At 35.0% G+C, this 24,886-nt stretch overlaps 3 protein-coding genes across 17 annotated transcripts; 2 read left to right on the top strand and 1 right to left on the bottom strand.

Moving 5' to 3' along the window:
- Positions 1-5,825: 5,825 nt before the first annotated feature.
- Positions 5,826-11,484, top strand: LOC121249756 (KH domain-containing protein HEN4-like). Of its 15 annotated transcripts, none has more exons than XR_005937642.1 (9): positions 5,826-5,978; positions 7,338-7,943; positions 8,348-8,776; positions 8,871-9,128; positions 9,282-9,548; positions 9,907-9,974; positions 10,317-10,388; positions 11,281-11,364; positions 11,457-11,484. XR_005937642.1 is itself a non-coding variant. In XM_041148543.1 (8 exons), exons 2-7 carry the CDS (start codon positions 7,365-7,367, stop codon positions 10,363-10,365), a joined length of 1,650 nt encoding a protein of 549 aa, XP_041004477.1. In that variant the 5' UTR covers positions 5,826-5,978; positions 7,338-7,364; the 3' UTR covers positions 10,366-10,388; positions 11,281-11,484. The 15 variants fall into 15 exon arrangements, 7 of the variants coding, with proteins under 7 accessions (XP_041004477.1, XP_041004476.1, XP_041004475.1 ...); XR_005937643.1 differs by having other exon boundaries at positions 11,444-11,484; XR_005937644.1 differs by having other exon boundaries at positions 11,238-11,364.
- Positions 11,485-21,147: 9,663 nt separating this feature from the next.
- Positions 21,148-22,131, bottom strand: LOC121249755. Its single transcript, XM_041148539.1, has one exon. It carries the CDS (start codon positions 21,892-21,894, stop codon positions 21,733-21,735), a length of 162 nt encoding a protein of 53 aa, XP_041004473.1. The 5' UTR covers positions 21,895-22,131; the 3' UTR covers positions 21,148-21,732.
- Positions 22,132-23,503: 1,372 nt separating this feature from the next.
- LOC121249753 (casparian strip membrane protein 1) lies at positions 23,504-24,493 on the top strand. The gene is made up of 3 exons (XM_041148538.1): positions 23,504-23,806; positions 23,965-24,088; positions 24,278-24,493. The coding sequence occupies exons 1-3, from the start codon at positions 23,577-23,579 to the stop codon at positions 24,491-24,493; spliced, it is 570 nt and encodes a 189-aa protein (XP_041004472.1). The 5' UTR covers positions 23,504-23,576.
- The last annotated feature ends 393 nt before the right edge of the window (positions 24,494-24,886 follow it).

The following is a 24,886-nucleotide window of genomic DNA, read 5'->3' as shown; positions in this document are numbered from 1 at the left end:
TAACATCTCTCAATAGCTCTTAATATTTCCATTTAAATCAATGACATATATAACAAGATCTTAATCATCAAAATTATGATTTTAATTTTAGTAATTCAGATCACAAAAATTGAATCGAGGTCTTTATTAGCAGCATTTGAAGGATTAGCTAATGATTAAGAAATAATTATTAAATTTGCTATTGTATTGGAGAAGATATTAATGAGAAAAATATTTAGCAATGGCACAATTAGAGCCTAAGCTTGTATTTAACGGACCTAAGAGGATTAAAGCGACTTGAAAATTTAATTTGAAGCTTGATTTTGAGCTTGACCCATTTGACTACTATCAGTGAGACAAAAACAACACATTATGATTGAGATGCTGATGATTGAAATAATAAAGAAGTATTTGAATATAAATTCTGTGTTGTTTAGTAATAACATATATATTGCTGGCGGTAAAATTTACTTTATAAAGAGTTGGGATATCAATATCATCACAGCAAAATTCAAAGACAATTGCCAATACTATGTTTATATTTAACAACAATTAAATTGAGACGCCCCCAAACCTCCGCCTGGGATGGAATAGAGACTTAAAGCATAGAAATATACAATACAAGGTTACATACCCCCGTTCATGATAGTTAATATACAATGCATCTTATAATGCAACTAGTAATATGCAATAATCGCAACGGAATAAGGATAACTAAATATAACTCATGCTAGAATAAACTAAAACATCCTAATAGCATTAATAATCATCATAAGTTTGAACTTAAATGTAGCATATCCTTAATACAATATACTTAAAATAACAAGTCTTCGTGATTAGATCAACTATTTCATACGCTCTAAAGTACGAAGATTTAAAGTTATGAACATCAAAATAAGGTATAATCTTCGATCGAGATTCAGCTCCTCTTCAATCAATCGGATCCATCGGTCCATCCTCATCTAATCCCGATACAATTTCTATTATTCCTCCCAAAATGGTAGTGAGATTACCACAGTGAGATTTCTTGAAATGTCAGTAAGTTAACAACCAACGTTCACAAAGATAAATTATATATGATAAATGACAAATATGAAATGCATGCTATGTAGAAAAATCAGTATTTATCTCCCATCCTGATTCCTCAACATTGTCAAAAAAACTTTGATGTACATTTTTCTTACAGATAACATTTTTCAATAACACTTCATTATCGTTAAGCGATCATTAACATTAACATTAACAATAACAATAACATTGTGACGTGTGGTATTATCACAGTTCCCCATATATACCGTAAGTACCTACCGATAACCGTAGTATAACTCATGAAATTATGTTGTATGTAACTCGTCCTCAATGTATTGATAACATAACATCATAACATATGCACCCAAAGCCTTAAGTGTCATAAAATCCGACTTCGCTTCGGCCTTCTTTAAAAATAGCCCATTTGAAACTCATTGACTATTTTTCGTCAACTTAGGAGTTACCACTCCATTTTTACTCGCTCGAGAGTGGACAAAAGAGTTCTACTAGGATAATTCTTCATCATAGTCTCTGGGGTCATGACAAAAATTAAGTTTTAATGCTATGCTTAAAAATATTTTTCATGACATGCATTTATAAGTATGTTTCATGTGAAAATGATAATTTTGTATAACATGTCATGTAAGCACGTAGTCATGTACTGAATGTATCATATAACATGATGTTTCATGCTCATATGACATTTATATCATGAATGTGGCATCTATCAATAAATCATAAATAACTTATCAAAGTGTAAGTTAGAGGCAAACTTACTAATTTCCCAAGTTAAAGAATCGATGCGACTATAAACAAAGTTATTCTAAGTTAAGATTTGAACTTCTAAAGAAGATGTTCATAATCAAAAGGTTCAAAAATTCAGCATTTACAAATCTGTCTCTATACTTAACAAAATTCCACTAAAGTCCTAAATTTTCACTATTTGCATATGGGTCTCAAAATTTATCAAACTTTACAAACCCTATACTTTATATGTTCTAAAATCATCTATACCCTTAGAATTACGAGATTCAAATCACAACTATGTCAATTACTCCTAACCCGTGGCATGCATTTCATTAAGGCCTATGTGTGATTTCATCTATTTAACCTCTATGGATGCACGTGTGCTCAAATTCATCAAGTGCCAACTATAATTATAACCTTAAGGACAAATTAAAACTTAGGCTCCGGTCACACAAGTTCATCCCAACACTTAACTATGGCTTAAGACCTAAACATCATTAAACCATCAATTAAACATGCATGATGTTTCTACCTTTCTTTACGAAGAGATGTTTTAAAACCTAATTTAATCATGAATTCTCATTCTTATCTCAATTACATGACTTTTTCAAATACACACTATTCAAGCCTAAGAAAATTAATTAAAACTTCATGAATTAAACTTAAACTAAGCAAAATCGAAACATGTTTGATGATCAACACAATATATGAATTTAAAACCTATAATGACATGCTTTCAACCTCAAATTTAAGCCTTCAAAATTCATTCCACAACATTAATGAACCATATAAAATTATATCAAGACATGTTATGACTAAAAATTCAACCCAAAACAAGTCATGCATTCAAGACTTCCCATTTAACCCGGTTTTGAACTTAGCATGGCAATCCTCAATTAAATTAAATCAAACCTCATTCTCATGCCATAAATTGAAACCTAACATATCATTCTAACACTTAACAAAAGATAAGGTAGGAACATTTACAAAAATTTGTGACCTGTAAGCTCCAAGAACAAGTTATTCCAAGAACAAGTTACTTTAAGATCACTCACACAACCTACTCGACTTCAACTATTTTCTCACACAATAAGTGTTTGTTTTCAAAAACACTAGAAGAAATGCTTTGGGGAGTGGTGTGAGGAAGTGAGGGGTGAAGGTGGGTATTTATAAGGTTCATTGGAGGGGTGAAGGGTGAGAGGCAGGGTAATAGTGAGGCTTGTGATTGGTGGAGGTGAGCGATTGAGTGATGAATGCCAAAAATCAAGATTGTGTCATCCTTGTTCAGGTGAATAGTGCCCTATTAATTTATGATTTCTTCAAGGGCAGGTGTTGCAAAGAGTCTATGGGTGCAGGGCTATCTTGGTTCGGATTTTAAAACAAAACAAAAATGATTTCCAAGAGGAAATCATGCTAGATATCGACGGTTTTGATTCCACCAAACTGACTAGTTTTTGCACATTTGTTTGTTTCATCTATGTGGTTTGTTTTGCAGGTATGATGACCTTCATTTGAAGCATTTTCAGGTGAGGAAAGAAGGTTGGATTGGCTACCATGTGATTATACATGAGCAGGAAATGGGAAGAAAGCAAAGTGACAATGGTAGCCAAGTGATGCTTAGTGCCAATGCCAATCGGTTTTGGCATTTCCTTGGAGAAAAATTAGTCAATAGACTTATGAGTGCTTGAGTGACCTTTTAGGGATTAGAGGGAAGGGGTGGTGGAGTGTGGAGATGGCTCAAATAAGAGTAGAGAAATTCTTGGTTTGGTTTCTTGGAGGTATTTCGTCCATTGCTAAAACTGAACCATAAGTGATGTGGTGAGGTGTGATTAGTTTAATTGCCCTTGAGAAAATGGTGGAAATGGTGTGGACTAAGGGTTGATTTGGTGCAATGTATAAGAAGGTGCACCTAGGTGCCGATTAGTGCTCAATTGGGCATTGACATGACTTTGCTTCTATTGACATGTGTTGGGTCAAAGTCTAATCTTCTAAGTTGGTCTAAGAACAATGCAAATAAACAATAGAAACCAAAAACTTTATATTATAATTGTTGGAAATAAATTAAAGAAACAATTAAACTAAAAACATAGTTTAGAGGTTACTAATCATGTGTGAGATGATTAGTGCTTCTTAACTCAAGTTATAACTTTAACCATAGTTAGGTGGGAATCCTAGGGGCATGAGACACATCTTGGACTTGAAGGAAACCAATGATATGGTGTATGTGGGTTTAAAATAGAAGGATAAAAAGGAAAGATAAGGTTTTTGGGCCTTGTGGGTTGGACTTGGGCAATTTGTGTAAGCCTTAGAGGTGAGCTTAGTTGTGGGTTATAGAATAAACCTTATGTTCATATTTGATGGCTCATCTAAGGCCTCAAGGGCCTACTAAGTTTGGGTTCAAATAATAAGTATTTATAAGGTTGGGTTAAAGGCCTTCACCCTTGACAAGTTAAGCCTAAATGCTTCAAGCCTATTATACACTGGACTTAATTTCTAAGGTTCTTCAAGAAGAGTCTAAAACCTTATAAATCCAAATGAGTCTAGGCTTATGACACCTATTATTAGTCTATCACATCCTTAGTGATTGAGGGCCCTTAATTTAACACTCTTAGGCTTACCCCTATGAGCATTAACATTGGTTTCATCAAAGTCATCTCTAAAATTTGATGAAAAGTACATGTTTTTCTATAAATCCAAAATATCCATAGCCATAACTCTACATTGAATTAGTCATTGAATCCATCAAAATAATAATATAATATTATCTGTTTAATAATAATATTTTTATTTCTTTTTCATATTTTACAATTACACTAATCATATGTTAATTAATAATTTAATTTGATTCTTACATTATTATTACAAGACGGTTGGAGATTAAACGTGAATAAAAAAGACCATTGGAGATTAAAAGTAAATAAAAATAGATTTGATAGGTGAACAATAGCCTTTAAAATTTGAAGAAACCCATCCATTACTGTAGCTCAAAGCTTCCCACTTATCTCTTTGACTAATTCAATGCAATTTTATTTTGATGAAATTCATCATATTTTACATTTGATTAGGCTTTTGATGAAGCCAATGCCAATGATCTAAATCCATCTATATTTAGCCATTTATGCTTAGCTCACTAATAATGTCAAGTGCCATTTTACTATTGGCTTATTGGTAGTAAATCTTAAAATAAAATGCTAGAACTCTTTTAATAATTCTAGGTAAACCCAATATGTGATTCTTAAGTTAAAAAAAAAATAATCCCTAAAATTTTTCTATATATATATATATAATCATCATCTTACACTAACTAGAATTAAGGAAAATAAGGTCAAATCTTAATGGACCTTTCAAGCCGGGTGTTAAATAAACATGGCAAATAATGAATTAGAGTTTCATATTAATTTTAGTATTATTATATAAAAATTAGAATATAATTAAATTTGTATAATAATTGATGTCGAAATTTGTTACTTATGTGTTGATTTTATTATTAATTAGTCTTAATTTTTATGGTATTATTATCAATTATGCTTGTAGACTTTTAGGGGTAAGATTGACTTTTTAAAAGATAGATGAGATGATATGAGATGAGTTGAGATTAAAGTTAAAATGTTGAATAAAATATTATTAGAATATATTTTTTAATATTATTTTTATTTTGAAGTTTAAAAAAGTTGAATTATTTATTTTGTTTTATGTAAAAATTTGAAAAAATTATAATGATGATATGAGATTATATAAGAGATTTTTAAAGTTTTGAATTTTATCCTTGGAAGCAAACGAGGCATAAAAATCATCCTTTATATTTAAAAGGTAAAAAATTAAGGTACTATTTTTATATAAAAATATTATTAACTTATCTTATCATTATAATTTTATAAATTATTACATAAAATATAATAAATAATTTAATTTTTTAAAATTTAAAATAATAATAATATTAAAAAATAATATTATAAAAATATTTTATTTAACTTATGAGTATTTGATATCAACTCTCCGTTGAAACCAGCAAAAGCGGAAAAAACTAGAAATACTCGAAAATATAAAAAGATATGGGAAGGAAAGTCTATAATATCTCAATAAAAGCAGGTCTGGTCAAAAACCCTAGAAATCAATAACGCAGAGAACGTAGCCAGATTTCTCTTCACGCGAACTCTCATCAGATACTCGTCACCCGCACAGATTTTGTTCCCACCAAATATTTACCCATTCATTAGATCAAGGTATATCCCCTGTTTTTTCCTCTACCTCCAACCACTTTTCCTTCTACCACGATCTACTCTATATCCTCAGCAAATTCTTGTATTTTTTTTTCAAATTTTTGGTGGGGAATTAAGGTTTTAAGGCGCTTTTGATTTCTCGGATCTACGCTTCAATTAGCCTCTATTCGTTCGTATCCGTGGCCTTTTTGTATTAACAGTTGTAGTTTAACTGAGCTGACCTTGAACTCGACGTTATGTTCTCTAATTATCTCCTGTTTGTCTCGACGGAAAATATTTATAGGACAACTTCCCGGGGGACTTTTTCTTTTTCTCCCTAAGATTTATGGTTTTTGTTATACCACTGGTCCAATTCTCTTGTAGTTTTAGGAGTTATTTTAGATAATAACAACATTTGTTATGGAGCTTTTCGTCGAAATGACTATTTGGCCTCCTAACTAGGTGTTACCTCTTGTATACCCTACTTGGGTTATGCCTATTCTTATTAATACATTCTTTTATAAAATAAAAAAATAAAAGTTTCCGGTTTATGATCTTGAAAAATGATGGTATTGTGCGACATGCATAGGAATGTGTGGGATCAATTTAGGTGCGTTAGCTGAGGGGCATTGAATTTCACATTGGCTGTGTAAAAAGCTTGCGTTTTAGGTTCTGTGGGTCAGGAAGCGGTGGCAAGGAGTAAACGGCCACCCTGGTTCGATTACAGTTGGGGTTTGGTTCCCGGTCTTATTGAAATTTGTGGGCAATGCTATTTTGGAGTTCAAGGTTTACTTTCAATTCTGTTATTGCCCCCATAAATTGGAAGAGTTTGTTCTGTATAGTTTAGGTGGAACTTATTAGTTTAGGGGCGAACGAAGGAATTTCTCGTAAGTGTGTTAGCTAGATAATATGGAATGCACCGGTATGACTATTTTGGTTGTGTAACTGATGGTTCAGGGAGTTCAGTTTATTTATTTGGGGTTCAATTTGATTTTGGCTTCATATTCTGGACCAGGAAACCATCTTCAAATTTTATTTGAAGACGTCTACTGGTGTGGGAATATGAGATTGCAATATATGGATTCCTACTTCATCAAAAGAAAAAAAAAAAAAAAACACTGCAATATTCCCAAGCACTTTTAAATATAACGTCTTTATTGTGTAATGGTCATACAAGTTTCTTATCCTCGTGTAATTGGGCTATGCCTATTCTTATTAATATAATCATTTACTTATAAAAAAAAAATTCTTATTCTGTAAAAGAGTGTCTATACCTGTTGAGTTGTCGGTTGAACTGAATTCGGCCAATCCCTATGGCTGTGTAGCTATTTAAAAAAAAAAAAATGAGTGGGATCTTTTCTTATCAATTTGTGCTTTGATTTGTAACAGGATATCAATTCAGTTCTTCTAATGGCCGGTCAGAGGAACACTTATGGCAAGAGAACCCATTCTCAGTCTGACTATTCAGACAACGGAGGGAGTAAAAGGAGGAATCCTGGTGATGATAGAGATCAATTTGTTATTGATTCAGAAGATACTGTTTACCGGTACTTGTGCCCTGTAAGAAAGATTGGAAGTGTTATTGGTAGGGGAGGAGAAATTGTCAAGCAGTTGAGGGCGGACACTAAATCAAAGATTAGGATTGGTGAGACAGTGCCGGGATGTGATGAGCGTGTTGTTACTATCTACAGCTCCAGTGACGAGACTAATGCCTTTGAAGACACTGGTAATCATGTTTGTCCGGCACAGGAAGCTCTTTTCAAGGTACATGATAGAGTTGTTGCTGAAGATTTGCATGATGATGAGGACTCTGATGGAGGTCACCAAGTTACTGCTCGGCTTCTTGTTCCATCTGATCAGATTGGCTGTGTCATTGGAAAAGGCGGACAGATTGTTCAGAATATTCGTGGTGAGACTGGAGCCCAAATTCGCATTCTTAAGGATGAACATTTGCCTCCTTGTGCCTTGAGCTCTGATGAGCTCGTACAGGTAATCTGGTCAGATTTTGCTGAAACGTCTATTATCTTGCTTGGATTTACACACTAAAATAGAATTTATATGCTTTTGTTGCCGTCTTCTTTTGGACCTGTTTTAGGTTCTGTTGTGGGAAATTATAAATTTTTTGACTGAAGAAAATGTATGTTTTATATTATGGAGAGATGTCTACCCGTTTTACTGATGCTGGGGTTGTTAGTATTTCTTACTAAATTGTTTGCATTCATTCTCCTTGTAAAATATATATGCTAGAGGCTTGAAATAATGGGTTGAGTTTTTTTTTTCAATGTTTATTATTTAGATAGTTTTTATTGGCTTAATATAGGTAATTGTTATAGAGTAGGGGAGAAAACCTTATAATTTGGAGTGCTTCTTCATATGTTTGTTATGTGTTGTAGATATCTGGGGAAGCCTCTGTTGTGAAGAAGGCTCTGCATCAAATCGCATCTCGCCTGCATGATAATCCATCACGATCTCAGCACTTGCTTACTTCTGCTATGTCCAATGTGTATGCATCTGGTGGTTCGTTAATGGGTCCAAGTGCTGGTGCCCCAATTGTGGGCATAGCGCCGCTGATGGGTCCTTATGGAGGATACAAGGGTGATACTGGAGACTGGTCGCGCTCCTTATACTCGGCTCCAAGGGATGAAGCATCTTCAAAAGAATTTTCTCTTCGTCTAGTTTGTCCCACTGGCAACATTGGAGGTGTGATTGGCAAGGGTGGTGTCATAATCAATCAGATCAGACAGGAGTCTGGGGCAGTCATTAAAGTTGATAGTTCCACTGCTGAAGGAGATGACTGCTTAATAACTATCTCGGCAAAGGAGGTAAATTTTTCTCTATGTTTGTATATGTTTTGTGGGCACATGAATTTAAGTATAACATGGCAGCGGTCTAAGGATTTCTAGACTGCTATTTCAGTTCTTCGAAGAAACGTATTCTCCCACCATACAAGCAGCTGTGCGCTTGCAACCCAGGTGCAGCGAGAAAGTTGAAAGAGATTCAGGAGCTGTCTCATTCACAACCCGCTTACTTGTCCCGACTTCACGAATTGGCTGCCTTATTGGTAAAGGAGGATCTATTGTAACAGAGATGAGGAGACTTACCAAAGCTAATATTCGCATACTCTCAAAGGAGAACCTTCCCAAGGTTGCATCTGAAGATGATGAGATGGTGCAGGTAAGGCATCGGTGTGGGTTTTTGGAAATGTATCTTTTCCTAATTATTGTCATAAAAAATGGGTGGGAGCCCCCATATAAGCATCAATGCATTTCTTTATACAGAGAAATGGTTTGATTTACCTAATGGATGCTACTTAATGTTGATAAACAGATTTCTGGAGACCTAGATATTGCCAAGGATGCTCTTATACAAGTAGTTACACGATTGAGAGCTAATGTTTTTGATAGAGAGGGTGCAGTGTCTGCATTCCTTCCTGTTCTGCCTTATCTGCCTGTGTCAACAGAAGGTTCCGATGGTATAAATTATGAGAATAGAGATAGTAAAAGACATGGACGTGGACATTCTTATTCTGGTGGTTATGGTGGCTCGGGTGACTTGGCAGCTGCTGACAGTTATGGAGGTTATGGTGGCTCACAGGTATTTTCTTATCTGGTCATATAGATGTATACTGAATTTTAAATTTATTCCGAGCAAGATGCTAGTACTAAAATCCTTATCCCGGTTATTTTTCCATATTCTGTATAACACACACACACACACAGCCTTTTGTCTTGCTGCGAACAAAGCAATCCCATCCAGTCGAGGGGTGGTCTTCATTCTGTTGCCCTACTAGTCTAAATCTCGTACTTTATTTGTTAGCGAGTAGTCAATTCAATGCATTGAAATATGTTAATCAGTTTTATTTTTTATTTTTGTGAATAAACATGTGAATCAGTTGCTGTTGCTTTCGTATCTATTCTTTTTGTTTGAGGGATACATTTTGCATGATTTGTAGATTGGAGGTAGTGGCAGTGCTTATGGAGCTTATGGCAGTTATTCTTCAGGGCGTACTGGTAGCTCTGGGTAATAATTTTCTTCTTTCGTTATTCATCTATATACTTGGCCTGTGGCTTCTTTTTGTTTTTTTGTACATTTTTATGAGTGGTTATTGGCTAATTAGTTCTGTTCCAAATGCAGTGGAAAGAATGCTTGAGGTTGGCAGCCAGTATAAATCCTCCGTTTTCTTTTACCTTTCTGAATATGAATCCATAAAGTTTCTTTTTACATGTCCTATAATGCAAAATGAATGTCTGTTTTAGACTCTTTTGTATGTGTGCTGGAAGTTTCTAGTGTTGATTTGTATGGTCATTGTTTTCGATTGTCCTTTCTGAAGCTCCTAGAGTCTGATATTACCTTTGTTACCAGGTTGTCAGGCCAGACCCCTGTTTCTCGTCGGAGAAACTATGGTTACTAGTGTTTGTTGGTTGGTGCCTGCAGGTAGTGTCTGGTTTTCATTCATCCTTTTCCTTGTCTGTTAATATAACCGGCTATTTCCTCTAACATTAGCCCAGTCGCATATTAATGACAGTTTGATATCATAACCTGTCCAATCTCCCTGTGTAGAATTCTGATGTTCTTGTTTTCCCTTTGTTGCCTTTCCCTTCCCAACGAAACAGCTGAGATCTATGAAGCCTGAAGCCAGCCCACTGCCTTTTTTGATGAAGCCTACTGCCTAAACCAGAAGACCTGTTGAACCAGGGTTTGACATACTGATGGCCTACCTTGACGCTTCTACTTAGAGTGGAGATCTTCTACACATCTAGATTTGCCACGTCCACGACTCCAAATTTCCCAAGCTTAATATCTTGTGCACCCATGAACCTATATATCCGGATTGCCGTTTTCTGTTTTTCTTTTCCAGTTCACATTTCGGTCAACTGAAAACCTTGTTGCTCCCAGCCTCTAGTTGTTGTATCAGTGTTGAATTTGTTTACATGATATTTCTCAGCTATGTGTAGTCTGATCTTTTGTTGTTCTTTTAACTTTACTGGAATTGTGTTGATCTTCTGAAACATAAAAAATAAAAAAGAGTCTATCTTCTGAAACCAAACTGATTATGCTGGAATGTAGCAGGAGCTCTCATGTTTTCTCAATTTCAGGATTGATATTTATCCTTGTGCCCCATCTAAAAGCAGATACCAACATACCCTGCTATATTCAGCTTTATAATCTCGTAGTTGTGATATCCATCTGTATCTGTGAAACTTTAGTTATGATGAGTCTGATTGAAAGTAGTAAGCTGTGTCTATCTGGTCATTTTAATGATTGTCTATGTCTCTGATCTAGTGGAACTGCTTGACAACAGCATTGACTAATGATAGTACGGCAGAATATTTTACTGAAGTTGCGGCAACATTATTAGCTAGGCATGGGTTGGTGATTATGGAGACATCTGTTTTAAGGATAGGATCAGGTGTGCACCCAATAGTGTTTATCTTTCAGCTCCAATGATGTGTGTGGCTGTACTACCGAAATTCATGATTTTTTAAAAGTTCTATTTGGCAGTTGCATTGGCTTCCTGGCAGTTTCATTTTAAAATGAAATATGTAGTGATACTGATGGAGTTCAGGGCTGAAGTCGGTTATAAAGATGCCAGCTTTTAAGGGTCTGGTTGCTGGGAAATTTTTTTTGGTGCTTGCTTTTGGAGGCGGATTTGGAGATTTCTTACATGTAGTTGATAAATAATGATTCTTGGGACTTGTTAAGAAAATGTTAATACATGATGATCCTTGGGGTAGGTCAGTTCTCTTCACACCCCCGTAAAGAGTGGGCTCAATGGGATGCAAATTTATAGCTCACCAAATGTTAATATAAGTTTCATGTGCTATGCCTTTTGCAGGTTCCACAAGTATCGTCTTCATAGAAGGCAGGTAAAACCTGAGAATGAACATCGTAAGCAGGCAAGTTCCAATTTGGTTTGTAGAGAATTCAAATTGCCTTCCATGCTTACATAGTTTGTCAATTCCGATACCTTTCAATTTTTCATGTTTGCGGTCTATATACATGTATGTGTTCTTTACAATGGAAGGGCAGAGGCAAGTGTAAAAGCCTCTCTTCTACAACAACACACCCCCCCCCCCCCCCCCCCCCCCCCCCCCCCCCCCCCCCCCCCCCCCCCCCCCCCCCCCCCCCCCCAAACACACCCACCAACACAAAAAAAAAAAAAAAAAAAAAAAAAAAAGAAGAAGAATTACAAAAGAAAAAGAAAAGGCTTATTGAAGATTCAAAATCCAGGTAAACTGTTGTGATTTGCTATTATGCCGTTGATTCCAAACATTATATTTCCCATATAAAGTTGCTGTTTTATTGAGTTTTTTGGTGGAACATTGAAATATGGACCACAACTTGGTGCTTTTCTATTTACTGTGATTGATAGATGGAAGATTTGATACCAGACGAATGAAATCGAAACCCTCATACCCAACTTGGGAGTCACTAAAAATGCAATTTTTATTTTAAACTTTTGGTTATACGATTTGTACCTATTCAAAGCTCTCGAGCCTCCCAGGCTGCTCCATTTGGCCTCATCTAATTCCGTGGGACGAAATATCATTGTAGAATTAGTCATATTTCAAAAACTAACCTCGGAATCCCCGGCGAGTGAATTGAGAAATTGGTCTGTTTTTATAATTCAACCTCTTTTTCTTAACTATATGAGATTTTGTAACGACTTTAAATTGTGCTGCTCTGTTTCTTATCGATTGGCTAATGCTTTGATCACGCCGGACCTTTGTTTTGAACTTGCAATTTATATTTTTGTAAAAGGAAAATGATAGTATGATTACCGAATATGTCCACCAAATGTGTTAATTCATATATTTTTTATTTTTATTATTTCTTAATGATTAAAGAAGTGATTATTAGTAAATTTATATATATTTTTATTTTTTTTCTTAATGGTTAAAGATGTTTAAAAATGCTTAAAGAAAAAGAAAAAAGAAGAAGAAGAGAATTCAAGGGAAACTGAACCCTGATAAATATTTTGCAAAGGGCAATGCTAGGTTGCAAGTACTTTGAAATTTAAAGTGAAACAATTTTAGTCGGTGGATGTTTAAGGGTGAGTTCATTTCTAAAGACAATAAGATCAAAAAAAATTTGCCTTAAAAGTAATTTCTAGAAAGAAAAAAGGTACGTACTGCGGAACCAAAATTTGTATTATGGTCTGGTATTTCACCGGCACACTATAATTGTACCTAAAAACGTCTTCAAATTAAATTCTACTTGTTTCTCGATAGTACGTACTGCTGATTAAATTTAATATTACGATATATATATATATATATTTTTTTTAAAAAAAAAAAAGACACATAGGTGAAATTAATTGGTCCACAAATGCTACTTTTCCTTGGGTATTAATTCGTCTTTCGTGCAGTTCTATGGACCGTGGGGGTGACCACAGTGATATTATTCAAAATGTACGTACGCGTTGCCAGCTTACAGCCCCAAAGACAGATAGGTTCGATTATTCATTGGGAGCAATTTAATTTTCTACCAAGTACCATTCTTTGTCCTCCAGTTTACCATTTATTATAATTCTTTTTTTATTTTTTATTTTTTGATTTGGTTGTTCTTGGGTGATTGTTGGGCAACCATTCCCTCTGCCTCTTTTTATATTTTGGGCTATCTCACTTATATTTTTCTAGATATAGGTTCAATAGTTTTACGAATCAAATATATCTTTTGTCTTATCAAGATTGTAATAAAAAGTCATCTTTTAGGATGATATGGCTGCATTTGAATATTGAATTGAGTTGATTTAAGATAATAAAATATTATTAAAATATTAATTTTTAATATTATTATTATTTTAAAATTTGAAAAAATTGAATTGTTTATTATATTTTATATTAAAATTTAAAAAAATTATAATAATAAGATAAAATGAATTAAAAGTGAATTGTAGTTCTAAACAAGCTGACAGCATGTTGTGTATATTTCTGGCCCGTACTCGCATTTGGAGGTGCAAAATTTTATTTCTCTCTTTGTGCGATTGATAATTTGTCAATCCTCCTCTCTGTGCCACAGCTCATCTCCATCAGACGACTCAAGTCCTTGGCAGTGGCCGCCCTGGACGTGGGTACTGGGCGCAGGCCTATTTGATATGGAAAACACTAGTTTCACAGGCCGAAATCCTCTACCGAATTTTTTTTAATTTTTTTTCTTAGTGATCAATTAAGTGTTTTTATTTCTTGAAATATATCTAAATAGTTTTAAAAAATTGGTGAAAGTAAGTTGTGTTGAGCTGTTGAGTTGAATTTAGTTTTTTATGAATACTAATGAATTGAGTAGTGAATGATGTTATGTAGGGTTTATCTAAACTGAATTTAAAATATATTTAAATATTAAGATGAATTTAATATTTTTTATAGAAAGTTAAAAAAATTAGTGAATTCTATGTATAAAAATGTGTTAAGTTAAAAAAGATTGTAGATCTTATGTATAAGGAGATTTTAAGTTAAAAATAAATTTAATAATTTGAGAATTATATATTTAAGTGTTATTTTTAATTTAAAATTAGATTAAAATCTTACAATTAAATGCAGCAAAAAAAAAAAAAAGATTTTAAGTGATGGAAAGAGAACGGACCAAAAGTTGAAGTAATGTCATGGGAAGCCTATCCAAAACCTCGATTTCATAAAAATAAAATAAAAAAAAAAAAGGAAAAAAAAAGTTTTGGTCCAGAGTCCAGAGTCCAGACACAAGATGCGGGCGTCACGGGTTCCGATTTGGCACGCACTTTATATGCTTTGAGCTTTTCAGAATCTTTTCTGCAAGGTTTTACTATGCATAGTGACTATTTATTTTTGGAAAATGATAAATTGCTATTAAATAATAATTTTTCTACAATTATGTAATAAAATAATATTATTTTAAATTTAATTTTGACTTTTAATTTTTATTTGATGTGTTTAAATATAATAAAAATTATTATTATATTTAAAGTTGTTATAAGTTGTGTATGAGTTGTTAACCTATCACTACTCTTTATTCTTAATACTTTATAATGGATATTTTTTTTCTAAAGTGTAGGCTGTATGCAATAAATAGTAATTGATAAAAATAATCTTTTAGTATCTCCAGGTGCAATAAGTTGTAACTATTAACTAATAAGATAAAACTATTACAAAATTATAAATTCATGTATAAATATTATAAATTGTACCATTATAGCAACATTAATTAAGTGAATTAACAGAAGAATAACATTTTATCTGAAAATTGACTTTGTCTGTTTGACATTGGAATTTGGGATGGCCATGTGGTTGAAAAAGTTAGTGAGCTATGCTGATTGCTGTGAGATTGTGAGATCATAAAACCTGAAACATTAATAATTTTAAAAAAAAACAAATTAGAAATATAAACAAGAAACAAAAATTAAAAATACAAAAATCTATTAGAAATATAAAAATTACAAACAGTAAAAGTACTAACCAATATGAGATTGGGTAATTGGGATCAAGACGTGAATAGATCTTGGGATTAGGATTGGTCATTAAGCATATGATAGTGAGATTATAAAAACTAAAAAAATACAAGTAAAATAGTTAGATACAAAAAATTATATAAATACAAAAAAATAATCAAAGGATAAATTGTACAAACCAATGGCAAATGGCAACAATGGGTCAAATACACACGAAGTCATACTGTAGTGGAGGTAGATATTGTCATGTGTCGCTACAATAATTAAATTTAAAATGAATACCGATTAAATGAATATAAATAAATTAAAATAATAAAATGAAATTCACGATTACCAAATTTAGGCTGACCACCACCTTCCTCGTCATAGGTCTCCTTAAAGTAAAAAACATCCAGAACATGAATTGGGGTTCATTTGATCCAATTATGCTTGCAAATCAATACATCTATAGTGGTACCAGACAATGAACTCCGGAATGGATTCAATATGCGTCATTCGATGCTAAAGGACGACATTGAGGCTATGGTGCTAATAGGAATGACCAAAATATTGCGGGCTATCTCCCAAAGGACGGGATACTTCACGGCATTGGCCTTCTACCAAGCTAATATATCAAAGCCTTGTGTAAATTGGTGAAGATCCACTACCAAGTATCTGTCTACCTCTGACTGAGCCTCTGTAGCATGACGGACTATGAGATTCTGCTCCAACCTCTCACCCCACTCCAACCTACATCTTTTCCTCAACAATTGGTTCCTCAACAAATCTTTTTCTGACATATAATATTTTTTTATATCCTTTGTCATCGTGTGGCGAGAAGGAAGATTAAACATAGGTTCCAAGTATTTAGAATATGTTTGAAGCCATTTCCCCTTCAAAAACTGAAAATGTAGCTTGTCCATGATGACCATATGAGGTAGGTGTTTCTTACACTTTTCGGGATCATACTTAGTATACCTCTTCAAAGTTGCACCCATATTACTCTCATCCCCCATTTTTTTAAGTCCAATATTTAGTCTAGATTGATTTTTCTCTTATAAAGATTTTAATATTGAACTCTTTTTGCATTGTTCTTCTAAGTGTACCTTTAATTGAGATGTATCAAGTCTACTATAGTTATATCCATACACTTTACTACAATAGTTACACAAAGTTTGGGAGTTATTGGGGTCACCACTCTCTAGTTTGGTAAAGTGAGTCCAAACTATTGGAGCAAATTTCTTGCTTTGTGGGGGCAAGGGGGCAGGGTAAGTGTTTGTAGGGGTTGCGTCCGTAGGGGTAGGGTTTGAAGGGTTAGTAGGGGTAGATCTAGTAGGGTTAGGTGTTGGGTTAGGGGTAGGAGAGTTAACACTAAAATTTGACTAACAAAAATTTGAAATGAAGTACACACCACAACAACAATTAAAACCATGCAACAATCACCCAAAATAGATTGAGGTTTCAGATTGAAACTCCTAAATTAATTTAGGAGTTTCAATCTGAAACCCTAAAGCCCCAATTTCAAATTCACAATTAAAATTTTCACAAACATCAAAATACATGCACAATAGCCATAATTCATAGCACATAATTTACAATCTCATCTTCCAAATCCTCAATTTAATCCCATCCTTCATAACTAAAAAAAAAAAAAAAACTGAATTGGCGTGTGACAGGAACTTACCTTTGGCGACAGACTAGGCGTGCGACGAACAGACTACGACGAAGAATGGCCTGACGACGTACGAAGGATGGACTACGGAGCGGGAGAAAGAGCGGCGACTATGGGTGTGTCACTAGAGAGAGAGAGAGAGGAGATTCTAAAAGGGGAGGGGTCATAGGAAGGGGGTTTAACCTAACTGATCAAAACGACATCATTTTGATATGGATTGTTTTAATTTTTAAATCCCTAGTCATCAAAACGACGCCGTTTTGTCATTGAAAAAACGACGTCGATTTGATGACTGAAGAATTTTTATTTATTTATTTAATATACATATATTATACATATATTTATATAAAATATAGGAAGCGAGGACGGGGAGGGGAAAAAGCGGGCCGAGGTTGGGCCCAGCATGCCCCCGACCCCATAGTTGGCTACCCGGCACCTGCCCCTCCTACCTGGCTAATGGGGGTGGGGTAGCAGCAGGGTGTGAGGCCCCACTGTCCACTCCTAATTCAACTGGACTACTCGCACAAATAATATTTTTTTTGAGTAATGCTAGGTACAAGTTTCAAATAGACAAGTTCTATATAGGCCCTTTGTAAATTCAAATTTTAAAGTGGATGCGCCCTGCACAGAATTTTGAAGCTGAATGTGGATGAGAGTGGCATCAGGAACCATATAAGAAGCGAAGGTGGAGGAATCCTTAAAGATGCGAAGGGTCATATGATATTTGCTTTTATCAAACATTACGATATCAATTCTAATAATATTGCTAAGATTCGAGCTCACTCAGATGGTCTGAATATCTGTGCACATATGAATATAATTTATATTGAAGTGGAAACGGATTATAAACTTGTGGTTTATTGGTAGGATAAAGGTGGGCCTATCCCTCGGAGGAGTCAGACATACTGGAATCAAGCTAAATTGATGGCGAGCTTGATGGTGGTATGGATCTTCCATTCTTTTCAAGAAACAAATAATGTAACAGATTAGCCAAGCTGGACTCTAGTGGTAAGGAGGCGTTCTTTGAGTCCAATCATAGTTTGCCTAGACATTTTGTGAGCAATTCGTATGAATCAAGCTAGTTTACATGTTCTTCGTCATAAATAGCAGGTTTGTATACAAGTTTGTTTTCAGCTTTTATTTTTCTTATGGTCTATTTTTTACTTGTTGTTTCTGTGTTTTTATTTACCCTTACGTATTGTATAGTAATAAGTTTTTACAGTTGGTTTTGATGCTTGGGTTTAACCTTTATGATTATTTGTAACTTTTAGATGTTCAGGTGTAACCATGATATTGTTCCGCCGTAAGTTAGGATTACAATAAAATTGTAGTACTGTAATTTTCTAAAAAGAAAAAGCTATTTTTAAAAAAATAACTCCCATTAATAAAAAATATTTTTTTTTACATATTTTTAAAGTGAAGTCATTTTTGTATAACTACTCATCTATTTGAAGCTAGGCTAAACTCAGGATTTTTTTTTTTCTCTTTCTTCAAATGTAGTAAATTTACCCACTTAACTCTTCAGCCAAATAGTACAAACTCTGGTGAGACACCCCATTTAATTAAAGTAATTAATTTAAAAGCAATCCCATGTTTTCAATGGCTCGAAAAGAAGGTTACCTGAGAAGCGGGTCATGACTCATGAGAAAGGTGATGGGGATGGATCCTTCGGTTTAATATCTCTCGGCCTTTGGAACCATGGAATGTCACATCCAACTCTGTGAACCCTCTAAATTATTCGTCTTTTTCTCTCACTCCATTACGTAAAAGTAAGAAATTGGATGCCCCTCAGAGTATAGCTGTCCTTTCAGCGCCAGAACTAGCTAGCATCATTAATTACTTTCTTAGATAGCTATACCGATCGAGTGAGTGGAATTGTTTATAAACAAACAGGAGAGATTCTTTGCTCTCTTCAAACTCCATTCGTCCAAGCACTGCCATGAGGAGGTCAATCCAATCGCTTCCCCCTCTACCAGTTTATACAGACTCTCTTTGTGTCAATGCTTGTTTTTTCTTTTATATGAAAATAAAGGGAGAGAACCTGTTTCTTTATTCCACTAGGTGAAAGGTTGCCTTTCTCGTTTGGGAAAGTTCCTACCTCTCTCTCCATTTCTGAGTTCGTGGTAGTTTGGGCTCCATTTGATTGGTTGAGCTGGTCGGAATGTCTGCCTCATTGTTGGGAAAAAAATGATTGTTTTGCTGGTTGATGTTAAGGTTCCTCATCTCTGATGTGGACCTAGCTATTTTGTATGCATTTCATCTATAGTCCTGCATGTGTAAATGAGGTTATGTAATGCAGCCAAGGATGACTTGCCGGAAAACTTAAGTATCGGAGTATAATATGGTCATTAATCTACCACTAATCTCGTATTATTAATGTTAAATACATGCCTTGAACGATGTAATTGGCAAGTCGTCTCTGGCTATATAACTGCCTCCTTTTCTCATGCTAGATTTATGATGATAATCTCAGTAATATTGATCTTGGTGGTGGTGGTGGTGGGGATGGATGGTTACTACTGTTACTTATTTTGTTGCTGGTGATAGATATGGCTTCCTGTAGGTTAGTGAACAAGTTGCTCATTGCAGATTTTGCATTTCAGGGTTTTCCTCCTTCACATTGAGGTCGTTTTCCTTTATCTAACCTTTGTAGCTTTTGCAGATGATGCCATTGATGTTCTTTTGTACTTGTGTTTTCACGTTCAGGTTGCTGCGGCGGCCTGCACCGCATCTCAACTACAAGCTGTTCACTGCTGCCTTGATATTACAAAAATTCTTATCTATATCTGGAGTACTTTTATTTAAAGCTCGCAACTATATATACGAGTATTTATTTATATTTTTAGGCGGTGTATTATCAGGTATTTTGATAATATTTCATCATTATTTATTAATTTTTATCTATTATTTATTATTATTTAATATTTTATCATTATTTTTTCACCCTATTCACAAAATAGCAAAATAGATAAGAATAACTTAGTCATATGGATATCAGGTAATCATAGTAAAATATCGTCCTAGTCTATGACCGATTTAAAATGTTTTTTTTTTTTTTTTTTAACTTCTTATCCATAGTAAAGGATCATTCTGATCCGAGTGCAGGAGTACTAAGTACTTATCCATAGTAAAGGATCAATACAAAATAACGAGTGGTTTTTGAAATGTTGTTAGGTATCGATCTTTAAAACCTTGGACTTGGTGATAAAAGTTTCGCTTCAAGGACTTTTTAAATGTTTTAATATTTGTCTTCGCATTGGATTCCTTTTTCTATACAATATTATAAGTAGATCTTTCTGCTGCAGTTTTCTGCTGGCTGGTATTGAACAGAGAATTGCGTTCATCGGTGTAACGTAAACTAGGTTTGCTAGTTTACTAGTACCCAAGTATCTGGTGTCGAACTCACGCACTTCTGTCATGAATGAAAATATATATGTTGGTTGCTTATAATGTCGTTCATGGCAAGCTCCTCGAGTTTTTCGACCTTGTAATTCGTAGTACCTAGGTTGAATGGCGATGGATTTTGCATGGAAAAATGATCATGTCCTTGTCTTGTACGTTGATAACTTGATTTCAGAGTCGAGCTAATTGATGTTAATTGTATATGTTCATGAATTGATTTCTGCTCCTAGTAGAGATAGCTGCATGCAGCTTCTACCTCAAATCACCAGGGTGAGCAAATAAGAAGTTTCAATCTTCAGTGACATATATAAAAGCTTCTAACTTCATGCTTAGAAGTACATGGTGAGATATGCTTTGCCTACGTGCTCGCACAATATTATTGTATGTAGGCTTCTAATTTCCCTCCCCGTTTTGCAAGGATAACGCTGCTACCACATGTTTGGGACATGGTTCATCTTATAAATGTTATTTCAGATGATCATCGCTAAAATATCATTCACTTCGAGTCATTGCTAGCCATTTTTATGAGCAAATTACTCAAATTCGTGTTAGGAGAAGCACCCAAATTTAACTAATTTTGGTTAAAAACTAAAAAGGCCTTGACTTGCTTAAGTTTAAAACTCGGAAAAGAAAAAGAAATGGGTTTTAGAGAGAAAAGGAAGCAAAGATGAAATGAACCGGCCACCGGTATGATGATTATATAACATAAATCAAACGCGTTTGATCAGAAGATTTTTGGGGCACGAATTTATTGGCCGGCAACTACATTTGAGAAAGTTGTGCATATGGTGGATTGCCCCTGAGCAGAAAACTCTGGCCTTTTTCGCCGTTCAGCTCTCCCGAGCTATTGAACTACGTCGGACGAGGCATGTTTGGTATATTGCATAGTTTCTACTTTCTGGCCTGCTGCTACATATGTAGGCAGAAGGATTTCTGAGTTTTGCCATAGCTGAAACAAGGAAAATATCTCTTTTTCAGCAGGAAAAATCTAGATAAACATGATCATGAAGGTCAATACGCAGAACCTCCTGCGAGTGAATAGCCAATCCGCCACTGCCAATAGCATTCCAATTGAAGTTTCTAAGCTAAAGTAATCAGCTTATGGATCTGAATCAAGTTCTTAATGTCTCAAAAAAAAAAAAAAAAAACAACAAAAAACAAAAACATGAACTGGCCAGGGTACAAAGTGTTAGTACAAGACATACAGCATCCCCCAAAAACACCACCCAAAAGGCAGATTACATTTTAGGCAATCCACATCATGGGTATTATAAAATTTACATGGATATATAGCACAAAAAAGATTACAAAGATATAAAACCTTCTCTGACGAGCAGACCAAACATGAGAACAAGGAGGCCGACTGTGATACACTGAGTGGGATTGACCAGAGTCTGCGAATAAGCAGACAAGGTGATGGTTGCACCCACTATACCAATCAGAAAAGCACTCCAGTTCTGATTCATCTCTTTAGTTTTTTCCTTCTCTTCCCAGCTTCTTGTTCTTTGCTCCCAGCTTGACAGAATAAAGCAACGGAGATCGAGATTCACAAATAAGTATTCTAGTAATTTGGAATCTGCCTCTTCGGACCAAGTTTGAGCCAATCACAAATCAAAAGGTCAACCCTTTATGCTTGTTTCTATCGGGGAAGGGAGGTGAGATTTTATCTTTAGTGTATAAAAAAATCTGAAAGGGCAAACAAATTCATGCTCACATATGTCCTATGACCTCTAATTAAATAATGTAGCTAAATAAACACTAGAAGCCGACGAGTCATTGTTAAAGGCCAGGCCAGCAGCAGCCTGGATCTTGTTCCTCGTTACAAGGACTTGACTTGGGCTAGGCGGGTCTTGTTCTTTCTTTTCTATTGGAATTCATGAGCCCCCCAAGCTCTCACCAGAGTTGTTTTTTACTTTTAAGGGGCTAAAAAAGGTTGAGCGCCAGCTGACCCACATCAGAAAATAAGATAGGAATAATTATAAACAAAAGAGGGACAGATTTTAATTTTTTTTAGGGTACGCTTAGTTCAATGCGGTTGGAGTTCACGTGTGAGCATACTATAAAATAATGTCAAACATCGACCTTATTGTAAGGTGGACTTGTTCCAAAAACCCAAATGGTCACTATATTAATTGATTCTCGAGTGTTTCCACGTCTTATTAAAGTTATAATTCTCTTTTTAAAAAAAATCTTATTCATGTTGACTGCCGGACGTGATATCGTATAGTTCATGGCTAAGCTCTTAGCGCTGGGACTTTTATCTTATTTTCAACTGAAGTTAGGAGCCGGCCGGGTGAAATTAATCCTAGTGGTTTGGTTCAATGACGAGACATATATGATATATATTTGCTATAATTGTAGACCAACTCAACCTTACGCGTGTCTTAAGATTTTGTTGCTACGTACTACTGCATCATGTACGTGTAACTGCTCCACGTTTCCGACCGATCGAAGCGTTATCCGATCCGGCGGGAATTTAATCATTTTTGGACGTATATATGCGTGTTGTGAAATCATAATCTTCTTACAAGTAATTGCCGGCCATTTTAATTGTAAAATTAGTCATGATGATTTCCCAATTTTGGGACCTTTTATATATATATATATATATATATATATATATATATATATATATATATATGGTGGAGTTGGAAGAGGTGGTGGCCGCATATATACTTTGCTCATAAAATTATAAAACATATATAGATCGAGCAAGTACGGGCAGGTACGTAGTCCCTAATTATTAAAACAAACCCTAAAATTAGCTTTAGTCAGTACGATCATGTTATCTGATCATGAACTCTTATTCCGGGCATCTCAAATGGTGACGCCTGCGCATGCAGGCCAGGCCAGGCTTGGACGTAATTAATTAAACAAACAAAAAGGTTTCCAGCTTTCCGTTTATAGGAGATAGATCAGTTTCTAGCCACTACGGTTTAACCAAAGCTGCTACCTAATTGCATGGTGCAATAATAATTAAGATGGGCTAGCTAGCTTGCTTTGCATGTATATAAATACCCTTTGCGTTCTCTTCTTCAGGGCACATCCAAGTAAATTTCAAGTGAAGGTCCTTCTTCAAAAGTTCCCCGCCCTCCATAATAAGTTATATATATACAGCCTTTGATTAAGACCTCGTTTCAAAGCAAAAATGATCAAGGCAGATGCGCTTGAGCTTGGTGATGAGGGGAAGAAGAGATCTACCCCAGTGAGTAGTGGGATGAACAGAGGGTTGTCAATTCTGGACTTCATTTTCAGACTACTTGCAGTTATGGGTACCCTGGGAAGTTCTATAGCCATGGCAACAACTAATGAAACACTTCCCTTTGTCACTCGGTTCGTTCGGTTCAGGGCAGAGTATGATGACTTTCCTATGTTTACGTATGTCTCATTCCCTGTTTTTACAATCAATATATACCTTTTATATTTCAAATGCAGATTATATATGTTGGGATACTAATTATGTAACTAAATTCATCGCTATTTGGGACAACGGATAATTCACGATCAAATCCATTAATGTGCATTAATATTAACAGATTTTTTGTGGTCGCAAATTCCATCGTATGCGCCTATGTGGTTCTGTCTCTCCCACTGTCTATCTTCCACATCCCGAGGAGCACCGCGCAAGGAAGTAGAGTGCTCTTGATTTTCTCCGATACAGTACGTAAACTCATGATCAACAATATTTTATGACCATTCGCACACAATATTTTGGCAATCACACGATAATGTAAATGGCACTATCAATCGAAAAATGGCTTTCCATCATAGATGAGAGTTTGATAAACAAATTGTTTCGCCGAGATCAGATTCTCATGTAAGGGAAAGTTTCCATTTTCTTGTGGATAGGCCATGCTTGCACTATTGACGGCTGGAGCTTCTGCAGCAGCATCTATTGTATACTTAGCACACAAGGGGAATACTAAGGCAAATTGGCTTTCCATCTGCCAACAATTCAACTCCTTCTGCGAGCGCATATCTGGCTCTTTGATTGGATCCTTTGGAGGCGTTGCTATGTTTATACTGCTTATCCTGTTGTCAGCTGTGGCCCTTTCCAGGCGTTGATCGATATAGATGGTCAGATAGACCATGCTATTCACATGATTTCAACAACGAAAGTCATGAACTTGTTCAAATATATGCGTGCAAGTGTGTCAGTTAGTCCGTGTTTTGTTGCAGAAGTCAGTTTTACAGTGTAAAATGAATATGATTATGTTTCTATGTACTTAATTTGCTAATTTTCTTACGTTGCAAGGTGCAAATTACCGTGCGTTAGGCGCTATAATATATATATATATATATATATATATATACACTATATATATTCAAAAGTTATGACTAAACAGGCCGTTAGTGTACTTCAAGGAAATAAAAAACAAAACAAAGGAAAGGATAGGAGTTCGCTTGATTCCTCGAACATATGTATATATAGGAGGGACAAACTTTCCATTCCTGAAT

The sequence above is a fragment of the Juglans microcarpa x Juglans regia genome, chromosome 2D, assembly GCF_004785595.1.
Source record: "Juglans microcarpa x Juglans regia isolate MS1-56 chromosome 2D, Jm3101_v1.0, whole genome shotgun sequence".
Taxonomy (NCBI): domain Eukaryota; kingdom Viridiplantae; phylum Streptophyta; class Magnoliopsida; order Fagales; family Juglandaceae; genus Juglans; species Juglans microcarpa x Juglans regia.
This window is presented reverse-complemented; position numbering and strand designations above follow the sequence as displayed.